This window comes from Dermacentor andersoni, chromosome 1 (genome assembly GCF_023375885.2).
Source record: "Dermacentor andersoni chromosome 1, qqDerAnde1_hic_scaffold, whole genome shotgun sequence".
Classification (NCBI taxonomy): Eukaryota; Metazoa; Arthropoda; class Arachnida; order Ixodida; family Ixodidae; genus Dermacentor; species Dermacentor andersoni.
In genome coordinates, this window is record NC_092814.1 from 134,213,158 (window position 1) to 134,232,625 (window position 19,468).

At 48.0% G+C, this 19,468-nt stretch overlaps 1 protein-coding gene across 4 annotated transcripts in view; it reads left to right on the top strand.

Annotated features, from left to right (window-relative positions):
- Positions 1-19,468, top strand: part of mdy (diacylglycerol O-acyltransferase) — a 242,736-nt gene that overhangs the window by 98,104 nt on the left and 125,164 nt on the right. For all 4 annotated transcript variants that reach the window (XM_050191515.3, XM_050191513.3, XM_055062068.1 and 1 more), the window contains one exon: positions 17,976-18,016. In XM_050191515.3, coding sequence (XP_050047472.1) covers positions 17,976-18,016 — 41 coding nt within the window. The remainder of the gene's footprint in view (positions 1-17,975; positions 18,017-19,468) is intronic.

Sequence of the window (19,468 nt, forward strand, 5' to 3'; positions counted from 1 at the left end):
CATCATCATCATCATCATCATCATCATCAGCCTAGTTACGCCCACTGCAGGGCAAAGGCCTCTCCCATACTTCTCCAACTACCCCGGTCATGTACTAATTGTGGCCATGTTGTCCCTGCAAACGTCTTAATGTCATCTGCCCACCTAACTTTCTGCCGCCCCCTGCTACGCTTCCCTTCTCTTGGAATCCAGTCCGTAGCTCTTAGTGACCATCGGTTATCTTCCCTCCTCATTACATGTCCGGCCCATGCCCATTTCTTTTTCTTGATTTCAACTAAGATGTCGTTTACCCGCGTTTGTTGCCTCACCCAATCTGCTCTTTTCTTATCCCTTAACGTTACACCCATCATTCTTCTTTCCATAGCTCGTTGCGTCGTTCTCAATTTCAGCAGAACCCTTTTCGTAAGCCTCCAGGTTTCTGCCCCATATGTGAGTACTGGTAACACACAGCTGTTGTACACTTTCTTTTTGAGGGATAGTGGCAACCTACTGTTCATGATTTGAGAATGCCTGCCAAACGCACCCCAACCCATTCTTATTCTTCTGGTTATTTCAGTCTCATGATCCGGATCCGTGGTCACTACCTGCCCTAAGTAGATGTATTCCCTTACCACTTCCAGTGTTTCGCTACCTATTGTAAACTGCTGTTCTCTTCCGAGACTGTTAAACAGTACTTTAGTTTTCTGCAGATTAATTTTCAGACCCACCCTTCTGCTTTGCCTCTCCAGGTCAGTGAGCATGCATTGCAATTGGTCTCCTGAGTTACTAAGCAAGGCAATATCATCAGCGAATCGCAAGTTGCTAAGGTATTCTCCATCAACTTTTATCCCCAATTCTTCCCACTCCAGGCCTCTGAATACCTCCTGTAAACATGCTGTGAATAGCATTGGAGATATCGTATCTCCCTGTCTGACGCCTTTCTTTATAGGGATTTTGTTGCTTTCTTTGTGGAGGAATACGGTGGCTGTGGAGCCGCTATAGATATCTTCCAGTATTTTTACATATGGCTCATCTACACCCTGATTCCGTAATGCCTCCATGACTGCTGAGGTTTCGACTGAATCGAACGCTTTCTCGTAATCAATGAAAGCTATATATAAGGGTTGGTTATATTCTGCACATTTCTCTATCATTTGATTGATAGTGTGAATATGGTCTATTGTTGAGTAGCCTTTACGGAATCCTGCCTGGTCCTTTGGTTGACAGAAGTCTAAGGTGTTCCTGATTCTATTTGCGATTACCTTAGTAAATACTTTGTAGGCAACGGACAGTAAGCTGATCGGTCTATAATTTTTCAAGTCTTTGGCGTCCCCTTTCTTATGGATTAGGATTATGTTAGCGTTCTTCCAAGATTCCGGTACGCTCGAGGTTATGAGGCATTGCGTATACAGGGTGGCCAGTTTCTCTAGAACAATCTGACCACCATCCTTCAACAAATCTGCTGTTACCTGATCCTCCCCAGCTGCCTTCCCCCTTTGCATAGCTCCTAAGGCTTTCTTTACTTCTTCTGGCGTTACCTGTGGGATTTCGAATTCCTCTAGGCTAATCTCTCTTCCACTATCGTCGTGGGTGCCACTGGTACTGTATAAATCTCTATAGAACTCCTCAGTCACTTGAACTATCTCGTCCATATTAGTAACGATATTGCCGGCTTTGTCTCTTAACGCACACATCTGATTCTTGCCTATTCCTAGTTTCTTCTTCACTGTTTTTAGGCTTCCTCCGTTCCTGAGAGCCCGTTCAATTCTATCCATATTATAGTTCCTGATGTCCGCTGTCTTACGCTTGTTGATTAACTTAGAAAGTTCTGCCAGTTCTATTCTAGCTGTAGGGTTAGAGGCTTTCATACATTGGCGTTTCTTGATCAGATCTTTCGTCTCCTGCGATAGCTTACTGGTTTCCTGTCTAACGGCGTTACCACCGACTTCTATTGCGCACTCCTTAATGATGCCCATGAGATTGTCGTTCATTGCTTCAACACTAAGGTCCTCTTCCTGAGTTAAAGCCGAATACCTGTTCTGTAGTTTGATCCGGAATTCCTCAAGTTTCCCTCTTACCGCTAACTCATTGATTGGCTTCTTGTGTACCAGTTTCTTTCGTTCCCTCCTCAAGTCTAGGCTAATTCGAGTTCTTACCATCCTGTGGTCACTGCAGCGTACCTTGCCGAGCACGTCTACATCTTGAATGATGCCAGGGTTCGCGCAGAGTATGAAGTCGATTTCATTTCTAGTCTCACCATTCGGGCTCCTCCACGTCCACTTTCGGCTAACCCGCTTGCGGAAAAAGGTATTTATTATACGCATATTATTCTGTTCTGCAAACTCTACTAATAATTCTCCTCTGCTATTCCTAGAGCCTATGCCATATTCCCCCACTGACTTGTCTCCAGCCTGCTTCTTGCCTACCCTGGCATTGAAGTCGCCCATCAGTATAGTGTACTTTGTTTTGACTTTACCCATCGCCGATTCTACGTCTTCATAAAAGCTTTCGACTTCCTGGTCATCATGACTAGATGTAGGAGCGTAGACCTGTACAACCTTCATTTTGTACCTCTTATTAAGTTTCACAACAAGACATGCCACCCTCTCGTTAATGCTATAGAATTCCTGTATGTTACCAGCTATTTCCTTATTAATCAGGAATCCGGCTCCTAGTTCTCGTCTCTCCGCTAAGCCCCGGTAACACAGTACATGCCCGCTTTTTAGCACTGTATATGCTTCTTTTGTCCTCCTAACCTCACTGAGCCCTATTATATCCCATTTACTACCCTCTAATTCCTCCAATAACACTGCTAGACTCGCCTCACTAGATAGCGTTCTAACGTTAAACGTTGCCAGGTTCAGATTCCAATGGCGGCCTGTCCGGAGCCAGGTATTCTTAGCACCCTCTGCAGCGTCACAGATCTGACCGCCGCCGTGGTCAGTTGCTTCGCGGCTGCTGGGGACTGAGGGCCGGGGTTCGATTGTTGTATTCATATAGGAGGTTGTGGCCAAGTACTGCACCAGGGTGGCCAATCCTGCTCTGGTGAGAGAGTGCGTTACCGGTTCTGGTCACCGGGATCAGGCCGCACTCCAGGCCTGTTTGTGCAATTTTCTCAACACACGGTTTTTTTTTTTTTGTATTTTCCGGTGGAGAATAGCGCGGCACCGGGATTTGAATCACGGTCCTCTTGCACTGGAAACGGATACTCTACCGTCCCCGTAGGAGTTAAATTAAAAATTAATTTATGGGGTTTTACGTGACAAAACCACTTTCTGATTATGCACACCGTAGTGGAGGACTCCGAAAATTTCGACCACCTGGGGTTCTTTAACGTGCACCTAATTCTAAGTACACGGGTGTTTTCGCATTTCGCCCCCATCGAAATGCGGCCGCCGTGGTCGGGGTCCGATCCCGCGACCTCGTGCTCAGCAGTCTAACACCATAACCACTGAGCAACCACGGCGGGTCCCGCAGGAGTTGTACGCCTCATTTAACCTACAGTGGTGCCCTACTTGGTCAGTCAAGGTGGACCAATCTGAGCTCGGTTATACCGCATGGATGGCACTCGGCTAGAGAACCTGGTATTTATGACCTGCACATGTGAGTGTGAGGCCATACATATTTGAAGATATATATCTTTCTTTTTTTTTCTTTCTTTTTTTAGGAGGGTTCCCGTACAGTGATAAAATAAAGGAAAAGACATTAAAAGAAAGAAAAAGGGGCGGAAAAGGAAAAAGGAACATAACAGGTGATTTGAACTCGTGAGCTTTCGATGTTGCCCGGAAAGAGCTCAGTCGGTTGGTTCGTCAGGCCCCAGGCTACTTTCAAGCGCCACAGCTCCTGCTCCGAGCCTCACACTTACGTGGAAAGAGACTCATGTTGTCCGCGATAGTCGGTTTTTGCCTTAAAATATTTAGACTTGAGGGAAAGCTTCGTTAGCAAACGATAGCACGGCAATCAGCACTCGAATATAATTATAACTCTAGTAATAATTGTAAATATTCATCTCATCTATGGGATCTAATGCGCGCGCTGTTTCTTTGTCTCTGCGTGTAGTACAGTTAAGAGAGCCAGTTTAAGGGCGGAGAAGAAGAAAGAAGAGAACAGCAAAAACTGCAGCGCCGTGGTTTTAAAGCGCACCCGTGGTAGAGAAACGGAATGCGATGTAAGCGTGCGTAGCCATGATACGCACACGACAAACTGCCTTAAAATATTTAGACTTGAGGGAAAGCTTCGTTAGCAAACGATAGCACGGCAATCAGCACTCGAATATAATTATAACCCTAATACTAATTGTAAATATTCATCTCATCTATGGGATCTAATGCGCGCGCTGTTGCTTTGTCTCTGCGTGTAGTAGTTGAGAGAGCCAGTTTAAGGGCGGAGTAGTTGGAAGGCATACTTTCTAGGAAAAATGGCCGCTCAAGGAGAAGAGCGAACTCGAGCGGCTTTAGAGGCTAGGAAAAGTGCCTTAAAATATTTAGACTTGAGGGAAAGCTTCGTTAACAAACTATAACACGGCAATCAGCACTCGAATACGACCAGAGAAATTACTGAGACGTGGAAAATTCCCTTGAGAAAAAAAATCTGGTTTGCTAGACAGATGCTTGTATGTATTGAACCTCTTAAAAGATGAGGGGTGAAATATGCGCTCACCGAGAGGGCATCTTCAGCACGAGACATCCACAAGGCACCTTACAGAGATGTGGAGAGCTTCGCGGCCGGAACGAAGTCTCCCTTCTCCGCCGGCCAAGAGGGGGAAACGCGCTTTCCGATCGCTCAAGGTTGCGCGGACAAAGCATAACTCTAGCGTCTAGGAAAAGCTTAACCAGGTGCGATGGCGGCACGCATAGCGTGGGAAGCTAGCCGCCAGAATAACTATACCAAGGACTGCTGCTGATGAGGGCGAAATACCTTCGTGTAATTATAATAACCCTAATAGGACTACTTTCGAAAAAAAAAAGGAAACGGCCCAGAGGGCTATACTACGAGAGCTATGACTGGTAGTTTTCTATATATATATATATATATATATATTCATCTCATCTATGGGATCGCATGCGCGCGCTGTTTCTTTGTCTCTGCGTGTAGTACAGTTAAGAGAGCCAGTTTAAGGGCGGAGAAGAAGAAAGAAGAGAAAAGCAAAAACTGCAGCGCCGTGGTTTTAAAGCGCACCCGTGGTAGAGAAACGGAATGCGATATAAGCGTGCGTAGCCATGATACGCACACGACAAACTGCCTTAAAATATTTAGACTTGAGGGAAAGCTTCGTTAGCAAACGATAGCACGGCAATCAGCACTCGAATATATTTATAACTCTAATAATAATTGTAAATATTCATCTCATCTATGGGATCTAATGCGCGCGCTGTTTCTTTGTCTCTGCGTGTAGTACAGTTAAGAGAGCCAGTTTAAGGGCGGAGAAGAAGAAAGAAGAGAACAGCAAAAACTGCAGCGCCGTGGTTTTAAAGCGCACCCGTGGTAGAGAAACGGAATGCGATATAAGCGTGCGTAGCCATGATACGCACACGACAAACTGCCTTAAAATATTTAGACTTGAGGGAAAGCTTCGTTAGCAAACGATAGCACGGCAATCAGCACTCGAATATAATTATAACCCTAATACTAATTGTAAATATTCATCTCATCTATGGGATCTAATGCGCGCGCTGTTGCTTTGTCTCTGCGTGTAGTAGTTGAGAGAGCCAGTTTAAGGGCGGAGTAGTTGGAAGGCATACTTTCTAGGAAAAATGGCCGCTCAAGGAGAAGAGCGAACTCGAGCGGCTTTAGAGGCTAGGAAAACTGCCTTAAAATATTTAGACTTGAGGGAAAGCTTCGTTAACAAACTATAACACGGCAATCAGCACTCGAATACGACGAGAGAAATTACTGAGACGTGGAAAATTCCCTTGAAAAAAAAAATCTGGTTTGCTAGACAAATGCTTGTATGTATTGAACCTCTTAAAAGATGAGGGGTGAAATATGCGCTCACCGAGAGGGCATCTTCAGCACGAGACATCCACAAGGCACCTTACAGAGATGTGGAGAGCTTCGCGGCCGGAACGAAGTCTCCCTTCTCCGCCGGCCAAGAGGGGGAAACGCGCTTTCCGATCGCTCAAGGTTGCGCGGACAAAGCATAACTCTAGCGTCTAGGAAAAGCTTAACCAGGTGCGATGGCGGCACGCATAGCGTGGGAAGCTAGCCGCCAGAATAACTATACCAAGGACTGCTGCTGATGAGGGCGAAATACCTTCGTGTAATTATAATAACCCTAATAGGACTACTTTCGAAAAAAAAAAAGGAAACGGCCCAGAGGGCTATACTACGAGAGTTATGACTGGTAGTTTTCTATATATATATATATATATATTCATCTCATCTATGGGATCGCATGCGCGCGCTGTTTCTTTGTCTCTGCGTGTAGTACAGTTAAGAGAGCCAGTTTAAGGGCGGAGAAGAAGAAAGAAGAGAAAAGCAAAAACTGCAGCGCCGTGGTTTTAAAGCGCACCCGTGGTAGAGAAACGGAATGCGATATAAGCGTGCGTAGCCATGATACGCACACGACAAACTGCCTTAAAATATTTAGAATTGAGGGAAAGCTTCGGTAACAAACGATAGCACAGCAATCAGCACTCGAATATAATTATAACCCTAATACTAATTGTAAATGTTCATCTCATCTATGGGATCTAATGCGCGCGCTGTTGCTTTGTTCTGTGTGTAGTAGTTAAGAGAGCCAGTTTAAGGGTGGAGAAGAAGGGAGGGAAGGAAAGTCTCTGAAGCAAAATTACAGCGCCGTGGTTTTAAAGCGCATCCCGTGGTAGAGAAACGGAAGGTGATATAAGCGTGCGTGGCCATGATACGCACACGACAAACTGCCTTAAAATATTTAGACTTGAGGGAAAGCTTCGTTAGCAAACGATAGCACGGCAATCAGCACTCGAATATAATTATAACTCTAATAATAATTGTAAATATTCATCTCATCTATGGGATCTAATGCGCGCGCTGTTTCGCAAGGGTGGATTCCAACCGAAGTGATGCGCCCTGAACATTACCATGTTATGAGCTATTACTAAGCACGCAAGGCATTGTCAACATACCGCGCTTACGTAACCCGCCAACAGGGTTGCCAGATCGCTCCAACCACAGGTAGCCAAATTGGCCTCCGCAGTAGCCCAAATGTAGCCAAAAGCGAAACTTTTGGGTAGCCGAAATATTGCCAAAAGCGAAACTCTTGGGTAGCCCAAGAGTAGCCAGAAAGCTTTGTCTTTTTGTGAAGTCATTTCTTAAGCATATTGAATTAATTTTCGGCAAAAATACCTACATATTAGTTCTTCCACGCATGACCACGCATGACCTCCGCGCGCATCGTCACAGAGGCCATGCGGCACGGAAAACAGGTGCTGCACAACCGCAAGAAGTGCAAAACGCAGGCATGCAGGCAAATTCATGATAGGGCAAATGCGGTCTTCATAGCAAATGCGCTGTTTTATTTTCCCCAGGGCACCAAAAAATCACGAAAAGAACACACAAATAACAACACACAAATAGCAACGCGCAATAATCACGCTAAGCAATGGCATGCATACAGGCGTTCAGTATTATTACTTACAGCTCATGATAATTTCGCTTAACACCACACAATTCACTAAACGAAAAACTACAAAAAATTGCAAGACAAAGACAAAATCTAGTACGATATATAGACATAAAATGCTATGATTAAGCATCACGAGCTTATTGCGAAGTGGAACTGCTTGGTCCGTACAAAATGTCAGAGCTGAAACAGGAAAAATTTCCTGGTCCGGTTTACAAACCTTGCAGCAGCCTCCGTTCCTGGCCAGGCCAAACTTCACGTGGAGGAGCGCTACCAATGGCTTGTTCGACATTCTATTTCGAAGGTCGGTTTTAATGAGAAAGACCTGGCTGAACACTCGTTCGACGGCAGCATTTGATATGGGTAGTGGTAGCAAAGACATGAGGGTTTGGAGTTGTGTAGGGAACGGATGGCTGTGGTGTCTGTGGGGCAACGGAAGAGGATATGTTCTACGTTGGCGTTGGAGCAGGGGCGATTTGGGCAGGAAGGGTCCGAGCGAATTGCCACGTAGGCGCCATGCGGCAGGCAGGAAATTCGGTAAATTTCGGTTAGGTTCAGCTCGGTGTTCTCCCTCCGTTCTGGCGCCGAGGTCACCCGCGGCGCACCGTCAACGGGAGCTAAAAGCATCTCATGCTTAAAACGTAGGACGCCGAAAGTTCACATGTGGAGACAGCAACAGTTTGTATTCGCGGGTAGCGTTAGTTCGCGGATGGAGACGTGTTTCCTGAGGCCAGCTTTCTTAATTAAAATCATCAAATGGCCGCGATCCTTGACCTTTTAACATGCATATGTGTTCTCTAACATAGAACTTGCAAATTTTGATTTTGTAGCAGACGCGCTCAATTTCTTTAACCTGCTGTCGTCTGCATTTTGATTCCAGCGTTTTTCATTTGCGCTTAACTATTTCTACTTTTTTTACACAGGAAAAAGATGTAGCCTAAAAATAGCCACATAGCCAAAAAGAAAATTCTGACGCCAACTCGGACAAAAAGTTGCCCAATTTGGCTATTAATAGCCCAATCTGGCAACCCTGCCCGCCAAGAGTCCCATGGCGTTCTGAACATACGTGGTTGGACGCGCCATTTCATAGTGCACGCAGCAGTTTTGCATGCATGCGTAATATTTAGACCGTCTATTATCTCTACCTGGAGTGGTATTTTGTAGAGATCTTTTCATTTTACAGTCGTAGTCAGTCACAATAACCGGGTTTCTTTTGCCCTTCATCGTTGCCTGGCACGCAGCCGCGGCCCCGCAATCGCCGCCTTTGGCCATTTAGCGCGACAGATGTTAATGAGCGAGGATAATCGGATGGTAAGAACCCTTACAAAATGCAGCCCCTCTAAATATTCAAACTGGCACCAAATTCGAGATATTCATTATCGAATTTCAAACCTCGATCGAGGCAATATTGGTAGGAATGGCCTGCCAAGGTGGCAACGTGCAAGTTATTTCAGCCCGCGGCACGTGTTCCGATCCAACCGGGGTGGTGGCGCACTTCAGAGATTTCCTAGGTATACTTTGTGGCGCAAGATACATTTCTTGAAATCTAAGCACCAACTTTTTCAAGAAATGTATATTGCGCCACGACGTATACCTAGGAAATCTAAGCACCAACTTGCCCAAGAAGTCCTTTTGGAACACTTCAGAGAACTGCGGATAACCGACAGCCACGCGGCGAGGGGTCAACTCAGGGGAGTTCTCGAGGGGAGGTAATTGGCGGAACCTCCCCATACGCTTTTCGAGACACCAGACAATGTGCAGCGGCGGAGGCCGCTGTGCGAGGTTCGCTCTGGAATTTAGAGACGCCGGCTGGGGTCGGGCGTGACCATCTGACTACGGGGACGCGGGACAATGGATACCACGATGACTGCGCTGCAAAGGTCGTCTGCCCTCGGAGAGAGCACTGAAACCTGTGCGGCATGTGTGTGTGTAAAACCTCTACCCCCTTCTCTCAAAGGCGACCACGAGGACTTTCTACGATGACGTCGAACGATGACGTCGAACGGAGTGGTTATAAGCGGCTCTTGTCGGCTGCTAGGGTGGTGCTCGTCGTCGTGCTCTGTGCTCGTCAATGTACTCGTGAGCTGTATGCTTCGTTTTGCGGGCTCCATTTGGGAGTCACGCTAGACTGTGTAAATGTATCCCATGTTCAAATGTAAATAACATGCAAATAAATCCTGCTCGCCTAGTCCTGTCGCCCCAAGTTCCCCCGTTCGTCCTACAAGCCCGACTCCAAATCCTACAATATTGAAACAGAGCGCGTCCCGCCGTTATATATGCGGAACGCCCCACAAGGAAGTGTGCGATGAAGCTTGAATGATGGCATGGCCGCGGCAAATCATGTACGCGGCACACAGGCGCTTTGAGGAACCTGTCAGCGCGTGTCAGTGTCACGATATATAGGGCTTTTAGTGCATGAGAGTGTCCACTTACGTAAACGTACCTAAAAAGGCTGCGCCTACTGGAAGATAAAAAATAAATAATACCGTTTGTCCACAATCAAGCCAAGCTAATCCAAACGTGCTAGCCGGATCCCTTGTCAGTCACGCACAGTACCACTTTGCGAAAACGAAGAGTTTCGCGCTGCCCCGAACAAACTAGAACTACGAGAGCACCGCGAGAGGCCCCCCACGTACGCGCCCAATACTGTCCCTGTATATGCTCCTGTATATGCAGGAACATGCACTAGCGCCCAAAAATGGGATGCGTGCGTACGCGGCGCCACGTATACGCATATCGTGCCATTCGTGTGGCGTTCTGCACATGCGGTCTTTGCAGATCGTGGCGCTCTTATACGTAGACAACGAACGCAGTACTAAAACTGTCTAGTGTATACCTGCCGAGACGTTCAGTTCCAAACTCTGTCGCGCTTGTCGTCAGAGGGCGTTGACGTCAGATATACCAAATATGTTTACGTCAGATATGACTCGGTGTATTGAAATATCAAAAGTAGAAAGCAGACCGTTATATGTGGCCTTTTTAGACATTACAGGAGCCTATGACAACGTAGACCGCAACATTTTGTGGGATATTCTGGAAGGGGAAGGGCTTGCGCGACGATTCTATACAGCTTTTGAAAGATATTTACCTAGAAAATACCGTTCGCGTCGAATGTGAAGGGATGAGGAGAAAGTTCAAATCAACAAGGGGCTGAGGCAGGGGTGCACTTTAACCCCGCTGCTGTTTATGATGTACATGGTGAGGATGGAGAGGGCGCTAGAGGAATGAAATATCGGGTTTAATCTCTCATACAAACAGGCGGGTACAGTAGTAGAGCACCAGCTTCCAGGTTTGTTTCATGCGGACGACATTGTGATGCTAGCTAACAAGCCAAGTGGTATGCAACGTCTGGCTAATATCTGTGGACAGGAAGGCAAGAATTTAGGTCTGAAATTTAGCGTTGAAAAATCAGGTGTTATGGTATTCAATGAAAACAGTGAAAAGACAGTGTCAATTCATGGCCAGGAAATACCTCGGGTAAAAGAATATAATTACCTTGGTATATGGATAAACGAAGGCGATAGATATTTGAAAACGCAGGAAAAAATAACATCGAAGGGGAAGAGAAATGCGGCCATAATGAAACTAAGAGGGCTATGGGGATACAGTAGGTACCAGGTGCTCCGGGGTACGTGGTGTCAGGATTGGGGGCTAAATCAAATCGCTCGTAATCCGTTGTCAAGATTGGAGTCCGGCATGAATTCGAAGGTAGCTGGCCCATACCGTCGTCCAACTTATCCACGCTGAGGACGTTGATGAAGGGAAGGACTGCTTCTCATCGAGAACGAGGAATAAGGGTTTATTTACAGTATTTACATGCAGTTCATCAGTCTAGCATGACTGCGAGAGAAAGTACGTCAGTATAACACGACTGCTTGAGAGAGTGTCTCAGTCTAACATGACTGCTTAAGAAAGTGTCTCGAGCATCCGCACAACAGCCGTTTATAAACACTCGGTCCTCCCCCGATTCCAAGGTGGCGGAAACGTTGGTCCAGTCATCGTAAACACGCCGCCTCTCCGCGGGACGGTTTACACACACACACACACACACACACACACACACACACACACACACACACTCACACTCACACTCACACTCACACTCACACTCACACTCACACACACACACACACACACTCTCACACACACACACACAGGTTCAAGGTCGGAAACCGACATCACACGGATTTCGTAGAACTCGGAGCGGACCCTCCCAGTGCGTCCGGGTAGCCATTGTCTTGCGTCTTGGTCGGCACGTGGGAAGAGGTCTCCGACGACGTGCCCGCGGCAACTCCCCCACTCATAGCAGATCAGGTTCGCGTTGGTGGGTTCGGTAACAATAGTTGGCCCGCCGAACTCATTCAGTCACAACGGCGACGAGGCTAGAGCGTAACTGTGGCGGTTTCAGCACATAGCCTGCTTCGTCAAACGCATCCTAGCTGAAGCGACGGAGAGTGGAGGACGCGCGTATTGTTCCCGACACAAAGTCGACTTAGTCACGCCGTGGCTAGAGGTTGGCGGCGGCGCTCCAGGAAAGTTGCGGCCACTGTCGCAAATGGCCGGCAAAACTTGCACTGCAGCTGGCCGTTCTTAACAGTGGAAAGGTGTAATGGTTCCAGGACTTACATTTCGAAATGTGTGTGTTTGCTTGAAATCAGGGGTACAATCAGGACTCGATGGGAACCAAAAGTCAGTGGGACACCTTGCATCGGGCGTTCACGGGAAGACTACAAATGAAGCTGTGCAGGGTGATATGGGCGGGACTAGTTTTGAAGTGAGGGAAGCTCACAGTAAATTGATTATGAAGAGCGACTGAGGAATATGGAAGAAAGTGAATGGGCTGGGAGAGTTTTCAGGTATTCGTACAGGAAAAACATTGATTCACAGCGGATGAAAATAACTAGGAAGCTCACCAGCAAGTATGCGGCCTGTAGGTTGGGCAACACAGCAACAAAGAATGTCAAGCGAAAAGTCAGAGACGCTGAGATAGCCTCATGGGTGGCTGCAATGGAAAATAAATCTGAGTAACTACTTTAGAGGAAAAATAAAATCAGGAAAGAAACTGTTTATAACTTTAAGAAAGCTCATTACTTCTCGCAGCGAGATCAGGAAGCCTTAGAACACGCACCTATAAAGCGAGATATAAGAAGAAAGAAGAAGCATGTGCTTGCTGCGGTAAAGCTAGGGTAACGATAGAAACTTCGGGACGAAAAGAGCAAGCGAAGGGCCACCCGTTTCCTTACGTACTCACAAGCGGCGTGTCGATTATGCATGCATGGAACACTCCCTATACAAGCCATTCGAATCCTGGGCCGCTCTCTAGAATGGACCCGTGGTATCGTCTTGTGCCCCGGGCACGAAGGCCTGTGTTGCAATGAAGAGGCGGACTGCGCAGCTCGAGGTCTCACTAGCCGAGCGGCATACTACACCGTTCTTCAGCCCACGACAGGTCGACAAGCGACCCACGAGTTATTAACCACAAGTCAACAAATACTGCAGGACCAAAGTCTCGAAAGAACACAATACGCTCCCCCACATAAAGCTCTCAATGAACTCCAGGCAAGGGACTGGTGCCGCCTGCAAACGGACACATACCCACACTTGTCTCGTCTACACGCAATCTCCCCAGACAGATATACGTCCCGGACATGTCCCTGGTGTAGCAACCATACAGCGACACTCGCGCACATGAAAGACGGATGCACCGACCATCCGGGCTACGCAATTTCGCCATGAGTCACAGCACACACACTCACTATTGTTTCACTTCAGAGGGCGATCCCACCGTTACAACCAGTTTGTTGCATTGGTAGGCGATCCCACTGCTAGCGACCTGTCTTTTGCGTACTCCAGGGTAGCGTACCGTACTGCTGCCGAGAAGTAGCGGCGACTGCCTTTCGAAGCTCGACCGACCTTTCCTTATTGGGTAGCGTGGCGTTGTCGGCAAGCTGCAGGCATCCGGTAGACCATGGCGACCGAGCAAGGGCGAGACGACGATTTGCTAGTGCGAAACGTGCACTGTTTATTCAAAGGTAGTTGAAAGAAAATAAGAAGAGAATGAAGTATATCACAAGTACATTTCGGAGCCCCTTAAATAGGCTCTCTACAATCGTGTGGGCGGGATCTTGCTTCCGTCGATGACACGTGACAGGCACAGGGAGAAGGCCCCTCCTCCTGCAATACCGAGCACGGGAAGAAGTCGATCCTCTTTTCGACGAATCCGGGGAGAGGGTCGGGTGAGTGACCTCTCCGGTAGCGTGGCGGTCCGGCCATGAGAGGGGAAGGGGATGACGTACCACCCACGGTGCCCGACCAAGTTGAGAGGGGAAGGGGATGACGTCTCACCCACGGTGCCCGTCCAAGTTGAGAGGGGAAGGGGATGACGTCTCACCCACGGTGCCCGACCAAGTTGAGAGGGGAAGGGGATGACGTATGGCCCTTGGCGTCCGGCCATACCTAACACTATGTGGTCTTGGGAGGCGAGGCTCTCCGAACTGGACCTGGGAAGCCAACTGGCGACCCTCGACCAGGCCCGGCGAGCCGCGATCGCCAGTGGAACCCTGTCAGAGGGAACCACCCAGGAATAAACCGCGCAACGATTTCTGCAATAATAAAGGTCCATCGTCCTCCTCCCAGGGTAACGATGAAGCATGTTTTATTAGAATGTGAAGGTATCGATCCATCTAGGCGCCACTGAATTCCTTGAAGCCCTTGGGTTCAGCGAGAGCGGGTGGAAAGTAAACATGTCCGCAGTAGAGATTAGTGAGCGGCAATCGGAAGATTGGTGGAAGAAAAGTAGGGAAACGACAAACAACGGAAGCGTGCGCGTGCAAAAACAAAGTTCACAATAGGGGTTCTGAAAGGTTGGTTATAAGCATTCATCGTGGTTCTTTTTTTGTTTTTTTAACATAGGTTGGACATTAGGCAATATAATAAGAGCTTGGTGGGGCGGCCCACCGCCCCCATCCAAAGGGGACGCTCATAGCATTCATCCATCCATCCATAGCGGGGTCGCCTTTTCTGCGCTCTCGGCACGCTCGTTTCCGTGCGTGTACATATATTGTCGCGGCCTCGGAAACTCGAGGGACAAACGCACTAGTCAGCAGGAACAGTAACAAGAACGGACTGTTTAATACGGCGTGCTAGTCACTTCTTTTTCGCTGTTTCTTTTAAATGCCGATAAAGCTTCTTATCGTCATCGTGCTCGCCGCACTACAGACGCGGCATTTGCCTCCCTTCCAAGTGAAGCATCGTCCCGATGCGCAACTTGAGCGTGTGCATGCGCGAAACATTAAAACGCGACTCGCTTGGAAAAGTACGGCTTCATGCGCACCACATACACCACTTCGGGTAAGTTGCTTGTGGCGCCGCGAACAAGTGTTACTTTTTGGATTCGGTCTCGGCCCCGGCGGCCGCGTTCTGCTTGGGGGCGAATTGCTAAAACACCCGTGTACAGTTCATTTCGGGCACGTTAAAGAACCCTATAGGTGGTCGAAACCCACTACAGCGTGTTTTATGATATCGTCGTTTTCGCACGTAAAACCACAGAAGTTAATTTAATACGCTCACACGCACCGTCCTGGTGTTTCAGTTACATCGCCACTATCGTCTACCTGCGAGCACGTGTTAGCAGGAGACATCCTTGGGCCAGTTTGTGAGCGTTGACAGGGCGTGCACTAACTGATCACTATATATAATTGGCCGTGTGTTGGCCTCAGAGTGAGGCATTTCGCGATACTCTGCGCATATCAGTGTCGGCACGCTTTCGCAATGCGACCTAAACGCTGCCGGCTTCGTCGTTGAAGGGCAGTGCCCGCGGGTAGAGACAGACCACGCGTAATCTCGTACGTATCTGTAGGCATACGTACATACTTGGCCTTTCAGTGAACACTTTAAAAGAAATCGGGGGTTTGACGTGCCAAAACCACGATATGATTATCAGGCACGCCGGAGGAGGGACTCCGAATTTATTTTGACCACTGTAGTTCTCTCATGTGCACCCACCCATAGCACTGCACACCATGGTGTTCCTGCATTTCGCCCTCATCGAAACGCGGCCACCACGACCGGGATTTGATTCCGTGCCTCAGGCTTAGCAGCGCAACGCCATAGCCACTAGGCCTCCACGGCGGGTTCAGTGAACAGTGTCAAAAGTTAGTAAATACAAATGATTCGAGACCGAACAGTAGTTGTTGCTGACCAACATTTCTAGTAGAAGCGGACGTCGGATAGCTGCCAACATTTCTAGTAGACGGGGTGGATGGGGATCGGTGGGGTATTCACCAGCGTGCAATCCGCTTATAGCGGATGCCCGAATTGCAGCGTTCCCATATCCGCATACGCCTTTATCTCTCGTGCACGCAGATCCTTGTCTCGTTATGTACGTGCCGCACTTGAACGCAGGCGTTGCGCTATTCAATGGTGGACAAGCGCTATCAACGCTGATATTTCTTTGTATGTTGCATTTTATCGAGGTTCTGCATATCTGTGTATAGATAAGCATGCTTGTGTACACACAATGCATGTTATATCCTGGTTCATGGTTCTGTTTACTGCGCTGCTTGTGTTGGAACTGGTAGGTCAGCGCCTTCAGGATCCAGGGAGTGTCATTTGAAGTGCACGTACGAGTTGATTCCCGATTCGAAATTCTGCGCCAGACGTCGACGCGGCACTTTAACTGTCGCAGATGACAGGCATTCCTAAAGACAGTTTAGTCTAGATAAAGAAAATAAAACGATATTATTGGTCGAAATATACTATCGGTGGCGGACGTGGGAAAATGATTGGCACAGTATACGTGGCGAACATTGTTTAACTGCGCGAACAAACGGACCACAGAGACAGCATGGGACAAGGACGGGCGCAGTCCTTGTCCCATGCTGCGCCCGTTCTTGTCCCATGCTGTCTCTGCGGTCCGTTTGTTCGCGCAGTTAAACAATGTTCGCTAATATGTACCAACTCGCCCAACAACAAGTTCTTCTAAACAGTATGCGTGGTTAAGAGCAGTGTGACTGACGAGGACAGAAGAAAATCGCACAGTACGTACGCTGAATTGCAACTGTATTTATTCACAGAATGCTTAAATACGAACAAAAAATGCGTACGCAAAGCTATCACACGCCAAGAGTTCAACAGAAAAGTAAATAAGGAAAAACTAACGTAGATGCGGACACCAGGGACGTCAGACCGTGGCCTACTCTACTTCACAATCGCGACATACCCCAGCTCTCGCATATGCCTCGCTTGGGCTGCTCGCTTGGCCTTGCACTGCAAGAGTTGTGGTTACGCCCTGGTTTTCATCAGTGCTGCTGTGCTTTTCCAGCGCGAAAATCAGCGGACGCGCGAGCTTGTTGAGGCCTACCTACCACTTACATAAAGAAAAAAGGGATAAAATGCATCAGCCAATCAGTATCGCTTTTAGAAAGCGAAGTAACTTTATTACAGAATTGCTAGGTATACGCGAGATTTGTGATATGCCGCGATTTGGAGTAGTGTGTCACCATCTCATGTCCGCAGTGTCCACATCTACATTTTCGTATATTGTCGTAGTATATCGAGTAGTGGACAGGGTAAGCTCGCATTGTTTGGTGGAAGCGTCGAATATTATAAGAAAGTGGTTATAAAAAGAGCAAAGCCGCTGTAACTGTCTCACGCATTGTTGTGTAATCTCAACTGCTGTATTGGGGGAGTGGAATGGGGAAATAAGAGAAAGCGTAGAAGTAGTATGTTCATGTGACGCGCAGTCAAAGGAAGGGAGAACTGGTGCGAATGCTTATGCTTAGAAGCATCAGAAGCGACCGGCGCATCAACCGGTTCTCGTTGTGAGCTGACACTATATCTCGCAGTATATTCATTGCTGAAACATCTTGAAGTAGCTTAGCAGAATTCCACCAGAATGCGATGCATGATTCTTCCAAAGAAGTCAATGTTTGTTTCCTTCATACAATAGCATAGAAGTGGCCGTTTCCTATCGCCCTCACCTTTTGGTCACCAAACACCGATTTCTTTGCAGTACGTTATACAGTTGTGGTACAATCGGCCAGGCAATCTTGTGTCCTTGTTTATGTACCGCGGTGGAGTTATAGTGGTTGATTTGCGCTAGTATTTGCATTCAGCAGTGTCGCGCGGCGTATCCTCGTATCCAGACGTCGTATCGCTTCGCAATATTTTTCCCCCTTCTGGGCACTAACGGCGCGAAATCGGGACAAAACAAAGCTCTTTCTCTCTCACTCACTCTCTCTTGAAGACAAGAGAAGACACAAAAAAAGTTAGGGGGCTCGAGCTTCTTTTGTGTCTTCTCTCGTGTGTTTTTCCAATTTCACGCAGTTGGTACTCAAAATTTAGCATCGGCAAACAAGCCCCTTAAAGCTTTTTTTTTTTTTTCCTGCCGCAGGTGTTATCAAACAGCAGAGTGGCCTTGGAGAACCTTATCAAGTGAGTGTGCACTCCTCGTTACCCACCCCCTCCCTTTCGGTCCCCCTGTGAGGGAGGGCCGACGACAGAGAAAGCTTGCCTCGCTGAGCTAGCTACCTGACGTCATGATCGCTCCTTAGTTTCTTTCCCCATGCTTTCCCCAGGCATGGCCGCTTCTGTCTCCGCATGGCCCCCAAGAATGGAGGCGCGCGCATCTCGGGTGCACGGCGCTCTATAGGTGCCGGAAGGAGTAAGCTTTCTGGAGACGATGTTAGGCTTACCTCCTAGTCCGACCGTAGGTGGAATTCCCCCATGTTGTCAAATGCTGTAATGGAGGCATTTTGAGCCAATCAGAGAGGCCGTACTGCCAATCGTACTGCGCCAATAAGACCAATCAGAATCAAGCGTACTGAGCCAACCACATCTGATCAAATTGCAAATTCGACGACATGGCGAAATTCAACAACATGGCGGAATTCGACAATGTCCAGAATAACACCCCGTGTCCATGGCGGTCCATGGGTGCCGCGGGGTTGCTACACGGGATGCTGCCGCAGTGCTGACAACCCTAGAGAAATTTCGAGTCTGTCCAAATCTAAGGCAATTTTGCACTATGACGCGAAGGAAATAAATCAGACGGAACACGTTAGACTAGCACTAATTCGCAATGGCACCGCTACCATTCCAAGCTGCTACTGGGAGAAGCGGCGATAGGCACATACCAGGAGCTTCCTTGTGGCAAGGACTGCAGAGACGGGAGAAAATGGCTGCACTTGCGGTGTGCGTTCGCTTATTGTGTTTTTAGACGTGTTTTTGCCGCATCTGCTGAGAGGGATGCACACACATTATTCATCCGGGCGGCACTGTGCCGTCGTTGGCTGCACCAACAACGAGCGAAAGAGGAAGCTGCTCATGCAAGAGCCCTGCGATCAACGTTCACGGAGACACATATGAGGCCTTTGTTTGTGTGGAATGCATTCGCACCACAACTTTCGTGCGGCGCCTGAGAAACAGCAGCATGGTTAATGGCTTTAAATAGATGCGACTTAGTGCCTAGCAAGCTTGCTCGGGTTCTGCTGCCGTAAGCTATACGATAGCGTGCATCTTGCCTTTCCGCGCTACGGGCCTGCATGAACAACCTAATGCCGTTTACGACCTTTTTGACCGTGTTTATTTTGGGTCTGCTCGGTTCACTTTCCGGACGGAAAGCATCCCGGGGGTCAACCCGTACTCAAAACTGCGTTTTGAACACGAGAGAGACATAAGCAGAAGCATTCGGGTCTTCGTTCGGGTGCGCCTGGAGACTTCGTAATTTTCGCAGCGATTGTTCCGTTACGGCAAATAAACAAGACTGCACCGAACTTGAATTCTGGGGTTTTAACACCTTCAGTCCCGAATTACGATCTACTGTGGATAATTTTGCGAAATTTACGTAATTTTATGCCAAGGTAGCTGGAGACTCCATAGAAAGCA